At 46.0% G+C, this 10,405-nt stretch overlaps 1 protein-coding gene across 13 annotated transcripts in view; it reads right to left on the minus strand.

Annotated features, from left to right (window-relative positions):
* Positions 1 to 10,129, minus strand: part of BRSK2 (BR serine/threonine kinase 2) — a 528,760-nt gene extending 518,631 nt beyond the window's left edge. For all 13 annotated transcript variants that reach the window (XM_056850713.1, XM_056850714.1, XM_056850720.1 and 10 more), the window contains exon 1: positions 9,943 to 10,129. In XM_056850713.1, coding sequence (XP_056706691.1) covers positions 9,943 to 10,036 — 94 coding nt within the window. In that variant the 5' untranslated portion in view covers positions 10,037 to 10,129. The remainder of the gene's footprint in view (positions 1 to 9,942) is intronic.
* Between the last annotated feature and the right edge of the window lie 276 nt (positions 10,130 to 10,405).

Here is a 10,405-nt window from a genome sequence, read left to right on the forward strand (position 1 = left end):
TGCAGTAGAACTAGGCTTGCCAGTCCCCGTAGCTCCACCGGCGGGAGCTTTCTCGGGGCCTGGGTTTACCTGGAAGTGACACGGAAGCTCCAGTGATCTCGGCCAAAACTCTATGGTGCAGTGTGTGCACACGCATTGCCCGCCGGCCCTCAGCTGGTCGGTGGGCAGCCCGGTGGTTTGGCGGGATTTTACCTGCCACCACCGGGCACTTGGCAACCCTAAGTAGAACCCTTTGGGGGGTATGAGCTTTCAAGAGTCAAAGCTCTCTTCATCTGACGAAGGGAGCTTTGACTCTTGAAAACTTATACCACCAAAATTGTATTGGTCTCTAAGGCATTACTTAGGGTTGCCAGGCCCCTCTTCACCACCAGCGGGAGGTTTTTGGGGCTGAGCCTCAGGAGGGCAGGGTTTGGGGAGGGGAGGGACTTCAATGCCATAGAGTCCAATTGCCAAACTGGCCATTTTCTCCAGGTGAACTGATCTCTATCGGCTGGAGAAGAGTTGTAATAGCAGGAGATCTCAAGCTACTACCGGGAAGTTGGCAACCCTAGCATTACTGGACTTGAATCTAGCTGTTCTACAATCAGCCATTGTGGATCACCTTGTCACCTGATGAGATCATGAAAGCTGTGTTGTGTGTGTTAAGTGCCATCAAGTCGCTTCCGACTCATGGCGACCCTATGAATGAAAGTCCTCCAAAATGTCCTATCTTTGACAGCCTTGCTCAGATCTTGCAAATTGAAGGCTGTGGCTTCCTTTATTGAGTCAATCCATCTCTTGTTGGGTCTTCCTCTTTTCCTGCTGCCCTCAACTTTTCCTAGCGTGACTGTCTTTTCCAGTGACTCTTGTCGTCTCATGACGTGACCAAAATATGAAAGCTAGGGATCACTTAAAACTGGACTCGAGTGCATTGGTCCTAACTAGAGTGGGGAGATATAAAAAAGTAAAAGCTGTCTTAACAGTACATGTAGAATTCCTGTTCTGTAACCCTGGTGATGCCTGAGATTTAGGTATATAAATAGCAATATAATCCCATTCATCTGACAATGTAGCAACATAGAAAAATAAGCAAACTGTGTTTTCAAAGTAACCAGTGTGCTCCCAAGGAAGCTGGGAATTTTGCTATTTTTGAACTGCAGACATTCCCCCCTTACATCTCTTAGGGGTTGGTGCTTTGAGTCCTGAGTATTTTGTAATAGTTTTACCTGAACATACCTCAACATTCCTAAACTTCAAAATATAATTTTATAGTTGGAAAACATCCAGTGTCTGAAACTATCTCCATCTTGTAGGACCTGGGGACCTGGGCCAGATACCACAGGGCCCCGGTCTCCTCAGATGTTTTCTTCCTTCTGTGGTCTTTGTGAGAACATCACACCACAAGCCTACAAACTCAGTAAATCAGTTTCATAAAGCTCTGTCCAATATCGGATCAGAAAGGAAGGACCAGTATATCAATTTCTGTATTAGAAACACTTCAGGTATCTTACAGCCTGGGAAATATGGTCCTCATTTCACCGGAATCTAAACTCATAGAATTAGGTGCATCATATGAACTAATTTATACTCGTTCAAAACTGGGATTATACTCATTCAAAGTGATAAAAGCTATTATGCAACAGAGTGTTTCCAGAAAGCTTCTTACCCCAGTGATAGTGGTGGCAAAAGGGAGAGGGAGAAATAAAATAATACACGCAGGAACCCACAAGGGCTTGCAGGGGACATCTCGTTTCCTCTTTCCCTTTCCTGAAAGCCCCCATAGTTTCTCCCCTTTTCCTGCTTCCGTCTTTCCTTAGAGTTGCCAGCTCCAAATTGGGAATTTCCTAGAGATTTGGGGATCGGGCCTTGGGAGGTGAGGATTGGTGAGGGAAACAACCACAGCAGGGTATAATGCCATAGATTCCACCCTCCAAAGCAGTCATTGTCTCCAGGGGAACTGATCTCTGTCACCTGGAGAGCAGATGCAATTTCGGGTGATCTCATGTCCCCACTTGGAGGTAGGTGACTCTAGTTCCCCTGGGGAAAATGGTTGCTTTGGATGGTGGCGCCGTCTATGGCATTATACCCTTCTGAGACCCCTCCCCACCTCAAACCCCAACCTCCCTAGGCTCCACTACCAAATTCCAGGTATTTCCTAACCTAGTTTTAGTAACCCTACCTCCTTCCTGCCCAATATCCAACCTAGCTTTAGCTGCCCCTCTGTCTTAAGCTTCCCCCACATCACACCAGCAGCCTCTGCATAGAAAATCTATGTCCCAGTTGTGTGGTGCCGGTCATTGGGCCAGGTCCACTTGCATGATAGGGAATCCTCAAGGACTTCTAGGATGGCACCTCACTTTCCCTGTGTCCCCCTTCCCACACTATTTTATCTTTCCCTCCCCCTGGTAACCCACATAGCCTCTCCCCTTCCCCGACTCATTCTCTCCTTCCCAACAATTCACCAGCCTACCTCTTATCTGCCTCTCGTCTTCAGCTATATTTATTATATACTTCATTTTTGCCCTACTTTTCTTCAGAGAGGGGACCCAAGCAGCTAACATCATTATCCTCACATCCACTTAACAACCCTGCGAGGAAGGTTAAGCTGAACATATGTGACTGGTCCAAAATCACCCAGTGAGGTTTCACAGCTGGTGGGGATTCAAACCTGGGTCTCTGAAACTCTAACAGCTACACTGCACTGGCTTTCATAGAGTAGCTGCTGTTGAACAGTAGCAAGCAGCCAGGCCTTGTTGGGTCAGGCAAGTTAGGTGGTATCAAGTCTCCAAGAGGCTGCCAGGCCTAGGTCTGCCAATCTCCAGGTGGGACCTGGAGATGTTCCAGAATTACAACTTATCTCCAGACAGCAGAGATCTGTCCCTCTGGAGAACATGGCTGCTCTGGAGGGTGGACGCTATGGCATTATATCCAGCTACGTCTTCTCCCCTCCCCAAACCCTGCCCTCCTCAGACTCCACCACAAAATCTCCAGGAATTTCCCCACCTGGAGCTGCCAACCCTAGCCAGGACTGGCCCCAATGAGTCCTCCCTCAAAGGCTAACATAGGCCTGAAAGGGCCCTGCCCCATCCCCCTTGTTTTTACTGACAGAACCAAGCCTGGAATCCATGGTTGCCTAGCAACAGCCACTGAGAGAACCCACTGCTTAAAGCTACAGGCAATTTATCTTTTTTTTAATCCCCTTATATATTTTTATTTTAAATTTCAGATTTCTATGCAAACCTGGGTTTGGAGAAAGTTCTGCCCTGCCCGTTTACAGCTCCAGACTCTGGATTTAAGTATGCTCAGATCTGGCCAATGTCACTGTTAGTATACAGATTTTACTCAAGGGATTCCAGCCTAGCAGGAGAGCAGATACTATCTTTGCTGTTTTCACCTCTCCGCTGCTGCACTGCTTGCATGGATCCTGATAATCCAAGGAGTCTACAACAGAGGGATAAGCAAAGTCCCCAAGTACTCTGCAAGAACCAGATACACTGATTAAGTCCACCTGCCACCTGCAAAAGCAATATTTCTACACTGCCCATTTTAAAACAAAAAATATGGTTAGGAGCATTAAAATGGTACCTCTGCGATTTATTTGTTTATTCATTTATTTCATTTCATTTTTATATTAAAGTTTCTGCTCTGCTTTATTCAGTCAAAAGGTTTCTGCAGTGGCTTACCTATTTCATGTAAAACAATCCAAACAGTAACATGAATAAAGTGTGCTTAAAACACTCCAGCCAAACTAAAGCACTTTTATCTCCCATTGACTCATGTACTAGGATTTCTTACATTGAAATCAGCATGACTAACAGTACTTCATTTGGAATTGTGCACATGCTAAATCCAAATATTTAACAGAGGAAGTACATTTTTTTCAACAACAGAGACCACAAACTGCTCAAAATCCAAAAGACTGGTTTTTGGAAACTTGCACTGGAGTCATCCATGTGCGGTTCTCTGGGGAGAGACCTCTGGGGAGAGAATTCCAAACAATAGATGCAGCCACAAAGATGGCCTAACATCTAACTGCCATTAAGGAAACACCAGCAAGACCTCCTCTGCAGACTGAAGCAGGACTATATGGGACCAAACGATCCTTTCTGGGCCTAGTCTGTTTAGAAACTTTAGAGCAGGGGTGTCAAACATGCGGTCCGCAGGCCGGATCCGGTCCCCGGAGGGATTTTATCCGGCCCATGGAGGTTAGGCACCTAGTCCCCCTTTCCCCCCTCCCCTGACCTTTTCTGGGCTTCCCAGGGCCCATGCGTGGCTGGGGAAGGAGTGGGGAAGGCTTCTGCCCGGCCAGTCCTCAGGGAGGGAGGCTTTGCTGGCGGCTGGGCTGGGCTGCAGGGCAACTGGCATGGCCGGGAGTAAGGGGGGGATTTCCTCTTTTTCTGTCCCTCTGTCCCTCCCTCCCTCCCTCCCTCCCTTTCTCTTTCTTTCTTTCTTTCTTTCTTTTTCTTTCTCTCTCTCTCTCTCTCTCTCTCTCTCTCTCTCTCTCTCTCTCTCTCTCCCCCCCCCCCCTCATATTTATTTATTTATGTACACATGGCCCGGCCCGACCAAGTGACATTTATGTCATATCTGGCCCTCCTTACAAATGAGTTTGGCACCCCTGCTTTAGAGCTTGAAATGTCAGCCATACAAAGATTTACTTGGAACCTGAAAACAGTTCCAGAGGACTGCTCTGGTGAGGTTTCCAGACAGCTTCTAGTTGTCAAACGCATTCCCGATCAGAACATGTGAGAGTAATTTAACCCGGATGTGGTCAGAGCATAGATAACCGTGGCTAGCTCATGCTTTCTGAGGAACAACCTATAGCTGGCATATCAGCCAAAGCTGATAAAATGCGATACATGCCATGGAAAAGACCTGAGCCTCCAACTAAGACCCCCATGATATGAATCTGGCCTTTCAGAAGGAGTGCAGCCTCCTCTATGACAGGTAGATTCCTCAGTCCTCAAGCAGCTTTTCATTAACTAACAGTACCTCAACCTTGTCTGGATGGAGCTTCAGTTTGTTGCATATCATTAGCACAGTGGTGATATTTTACTCTAAAACCTCTCACATCTACTCCAAGTGGTTTAATGGAGATTCTAAATAGCATAAGATGGATCCCTGAAGAACCCCAAAGGAAAAGTCTAAGGAGCAGAACAGTTACCTCTGCGCCCAATCTTTATCATTCCTGACAGCTAGAAATGGAACTACCACAAAGCAAGATTGTGCTATTCCCATTCCAGCCCAACCAAGCAGTACAGAAGGATCCAATGATCTCAAAAGCCACTGTAAGATGAAAGAAATCAACAGAGTCACATTCCTCCTGTCAATTCATCAGCAATATTCAGCCATCATTTTGACCAAGGCAATTTCCATTCCATAACCAAGCCTGAAACCAGTCTGATACGGGTCTAGAATGATACAGAATCTGATGCTTCACTTTGCTTTGCGGTAAAGCTGGCGGAGTGATGTACCCTTTACTTGGGATGAAGTTTCATAGAATTTGCTTGTAAGTAAGTTATTTTAGAGTCTGGATTATATTCACTAATACCACTAAAATCTATATAGTTTTTTTTAGCAATAAAGGAAATAGAGCCAATTAGCAAGGAAAGTCCTAAATTAATCCTCTGTGCCCCAGCTAACAAACAGTTAGTTGCAAAAGCTATTGCGGAGCACTCTAAAACTTTAGCCCAATGACATGCTAGTACTGCTCAAATTCTTAGGATGGAGTAAGCCACAAACAGATAAGAGTAAAACATCACAAGACGTGGCTTTACAAGGACTTGACATGGTGTTTTTAACTTTCAAAACAAGATATTAGTAAAATTAGTGAAAAGCAATCCAAAACAAGGCATTCTTAGATTTCACTGACTTTTTATAATGAAAGAGGTTGTGCAGATTTCATGCAACACACTGCACACAGCAAATTAAGGAGGGCTCCATGTAATTTGAATAATAAATTTGAATTGTTGTGCTTTTGTCTTCACATCTGATCTGTTATCTAAGCGCAAACGTTTCCTGTTGCGTTATTGCAAACACAAAAAGCACATTCTTTTTGTTCATTACTGTTAATTACAGTGCAAACCTGCTATAATTAACTATGCTACAGTGTAACTCAATGAAAAGTATATAAGCTTTTCGTTTATATGTAATTTGTTGTCAGCATTTCCAAAGATGTTTCCTCATAATACAATTTTGCAAGTCCGATCATTAGAGTATTGCAGCGCTTCGTGTATTTTCTGCCCCTTACCACTCCCCACTGGATGCAAATTCCATCGATTCGGTTTTAGGAAACAATAGTAAAGCCCCTGTGAACTCAGCCTTATACAGTAACAAAGGGGCAATTGTCCTACTGCTGCAGTCCAGTTTAATTATACATGCATAGAATTCTTACACTGCATTATGAAAAATTTCTTCCCTGGCTCTTGGTCACTCATCAAATTATGGAAAGGTTCCGTGCAAATATTTTGCAGCTTTCTGCTCTGTGCCACCTCCTCTTGCTTTTAAAACCACGAGGCCATAATCCTCCCTTTGTGACATCAATCACTTTCAGCAATCCTGGTGCGCCAACTCTGAAGGCTCCTCAGGACAAGCTTTGCTTCTCTTGCTTTGAATGAGAATCAGCCCAGCCATCGCCAGGCGCTTTGAAATGCATCCGGAGTACGTTCTGCATACCCAGGACCAGATGTCACCCGTTTCCACTGACAGTACAGACTCAGCATCTGGACTTCTCGGCAGAAACCAGCAGAGTCTTGTCTGCAAACAATCCTCCTTTTGCACTCAAGGAGAGAATTCCCTTTGCTGTATGGAGGCTGAAGCAAATCATTCGAAGTTCAGACTGCAGGCACACTAACACTTTTGTTTCATGGCAGCCTTTCCTAGGCTGCCCAGGAACCATGCAGAATCCCTGCTCTGGCCTTCCTGATTTTTCATTCCATCTTCAAAACAATCTCATATTTTATGGGAGAGCAGGTGATCCCCCTAAGAGGTTTGCATGACGATTCATTCAACTAACAGTAAGGAAGAACCTCAAAACAACAACATTTGGGGAGTTAAGGTTCCTTCTCTTTAAGGGGAGGGGAAGGGGAGGAAACGTGTGATGGTGAAGATCCACTCAGAAGAGCGAGGGATAATAGAATTAAGATTTTTGCTTCTCGTTACATTTGGCCAAATTATCATTTGCAGTGGCAGCGAGTAGCTGCCATTCCTCCTCTTGCTTTCATGTAATGCGATGGTGTCTAATATCATCAGGGCACTGCTTCATTTGCAGCAGGCCTACACAACTTTACTGCACAAAGCACAGCCAGGTCGGGCAGCTTCCGACCAATGAATTTTCAATCTCCCCCTTCCCATCAAAACCTTACCACCTCCCTTCTGAGAAACATGGAAGTGACGCTCAAATACACAGTATGGCTCTGAATCTTCTTTTCCCAAATCTGAGTTGGATTGAAAACAGCAGTGAATTATCACTCCCAAATATACTGTGAGGACGGGGCTAAAAAAAGAAATTTCCAGTCCTATGCATGTGGATTCAGAAAGTAGTTCCGCTGAGTTTCAGTGGGACTTATTTCCAAGTAAGCGTGTATAGGACTGCTGCCTAAACATAGTTGCGACTACTTTTTAGGGTTTTAGACTTTATCTGTTATGCATTGTGTGTACATCCACATGTACATGAATGGAAAGAACAGAGACCCTTCTATCATTACTAATCATCAACAACAGCCTTCACTTTCGTTCATGCCCTCCAAGAGCTGCAAAACCAGACAGAAGAAACTCTGAACACCCCCCTCCCCATACACACAATCTTTCTGTCTCTGTCTCTCTCTCTAATCACTTAGGAATAAAATAGGAAGATTAGCAAAGGGAGGAGGAGGGGAATTGCAGCCTTAAGGAGCATAATGCCAGGCTGTGTACTTTGGAGCTAAACGTTGCAATCCTGTACACTCTTGCTTGGTTGTTAGTCATGGGACCTACTTCTAAACAACTATGCATAGGATCAGAGTGAAATGCAGCTAAGGTTGCTGTGTCTGTAAGAATGGGAAATACTTTTTCTTTGGTAAAGGGACTGTGTGCAGAGTAAGAAACCTCCGATGGCCCAAGGAGGGGGGGACCATGATGACTGGGATAAGACTGTATTTGTAGCTCTAGGGCCTTTTGCACAGTCACCAATGAACAGTATTCAGCAAGCAATCACCTCTGAATACAGCATAAGATTTTTTTTTTACTGGCGCACCAAGATACTGCAATCATTGTGGTGAGACTTGTCTTTTCCTTGGCTGCTTATTCATGCTGGATATATTTTCCCCACCTACATAAATTTTGTAGTCCACCAAGTTAGTAAGAGGAAGGGTTGCCGTTTTTAAAATTCAGCATCGTGAAGAATAAAGGCGGAAAGATGCAGTAAGCTGGTGCAGTATGGGGAGAAAAGGATTTAAAAAACAGAACACCCAAAGCCGCTTTCTGTTTTAAAGCAATGTCCTTCTCATAACTGCGGTTGCTATGGGGTTTGAGGAGGAGACTGAGAAAAAATTGGGTGGGTGGGTGGGTGGGGGCTCCGTAATCAATTATCACGGGAAAAGCTTCTCCTCTTTCAGAGAAAGATCTGGATTTCAACTCCGTCCCTAAGAAAATTGCGGGGACAGCAGTTCTGCTGCCATGCAGGGCAGCAAGAAAACAGGCAGAACCGAGGCAGCAGCTGGGGATGGAAACGCCTATTAAATCCCTTAGAGAACAGATGGGCAAAGCTCGGCTGTCTTAAAAAAAAAAAGGGCAAAACACAATGCACCATGTTTTATTGTCCCACCATAATGAACAATACTTAACCCCCACAGGCCCCAGAGAAGATCTATTGGGTTGATGAAATATATGTGCACCAAAAAAACCCACCGTTAACCTGGAGAGACTGAAGTCCACTTCTGGGGTCTCCCAGTGAAATGGATTGCTAGACAAGAACGAAGGTTATCAAGGGGGGGGTGAAGAAAACCCAGGAAAGAACGGAAATCGGGCATTTTTTTTTGCAAAGGGCTTGCTCCTTTACAATGTCTGCTGCTCTGCCCTTGAAGTCAAGCTCCCAAGCCAGGCAACCTGCTAGTCCAAAACCTTGAATGCATCGAGGGGATCTAATTATGTCACGTAGGGCCCAAAGCACCTGCTCCCTGCTAATGCCTTGCACTGCATCCCCCTTCTTTTCACATCTCTTGCCATTGTCCCTTTCGGGCGACCACCACAACAAACAAACAAAAAACCCTCCTGGCACCTGACTGCAGGACAGGGAATCTTAAACCACCCATCAAAATGATCCTGGGATGAAAACGAACGAATAGCGCCGGAATCAAGGTTTGGGGTTTGTAAAGGTTCTTTTGATGACTTTTGCAGCTTTCACCGTGCCGAGGAGGCTTTTCAGAGAACCACAGAAGGCAGGCAGTCGATTGCACTGAATATCATCTTTCCCCCCCCCCCTCCAACAACTGCACCTTAAGGACTACACCCTTTTCAATCATGATGTCATAAAACATTGCTGGTAACTCCCAGCCGCCGCCGCCTCTTCCCTCTCCGCTATGTGCCTCTCGATTCAATTGCTTTCTAGTGTTTCTTTCTTTCTTATTTGAAGGAAAGAAATGAGAGTGGTGCACTGAATCCCAGCAAAATTCACCAGCAGCAGAGCATCCCTCCTCCCCCCCCTCCACTTGACCAGCCCCTCCCCGTATGCACTTTGACTGCCACCAGAACGCCACCCCCTTTTCCAGGAGTGATGCACACAAAGCAACCTGGGCTCCTTAAAACAAGGTGGCATTGGGGCGAAAAAGAGACAGGAGCCACCTTAAAGCGTCTCTCCTCGCACGCCTTGGCAAAAAAAGAAGAAGGGAAGACCAGAAGGCCCCGATTCTCCCATCCCCAGAACGCCAGGGACTGCTGCTGCCCTCTCCCTGCGATGGTTACTGCCGCAACTGCAAAAGAACCAACCTGTCTGTCCTTTGCCCAAGGTTTTCTCCAGGCGGTAGGGTCCAACATATTGTGCGTGCTGAGCTCCGCTGCCTTCCTTGACCGTTGATGTCATTTCTACCTGGCTCTGCAATTCTGCCAGGCGATGCTTGTGTCGTGGCTGGGGAATCGGTGGGCTCCTTCCCACTGCAGCTCTTTCAATTCCCACTTTGCCCAGCGCCCACTCTGTCGCTTTCTCCCTCTTCCCACTCTTTTGCTGATCTTAGTCCACTTGGCCAAAGATTCACTCTTCCTCTCTCTTTTTTTTCCCCCCTCCGCCTGCCTGGGAAAGCTGATGCCCAGGAGCGGTGCTTAGCCTGTGCTTAGGGAGAGGGGGAAATCTAAGATCCAAGCATAAGAAGCATGATGCGTGCTGGTCATCAGCACTGCACGCCTTAGTTCTCTTTAGGAGCTGTTCGAGGAGAGCTGGAGCGGCGGAAGAGCT

This window comes from Euleptes europaea, chromosome 6, assembly GCF_029931775.1.
Source record: "Euleptes europaea isolate rEulEur1 chromosome 6, rEulEur1.hap1, whole genome shotgun sequence".
Taxonomy (NCBI): domain Eukaryota; kingdom Metazoa; phylum Chordata; class Lepidosauria; order Squamata; family Sphaerodactylidae; genus Euleptes; species Euleptes europaea.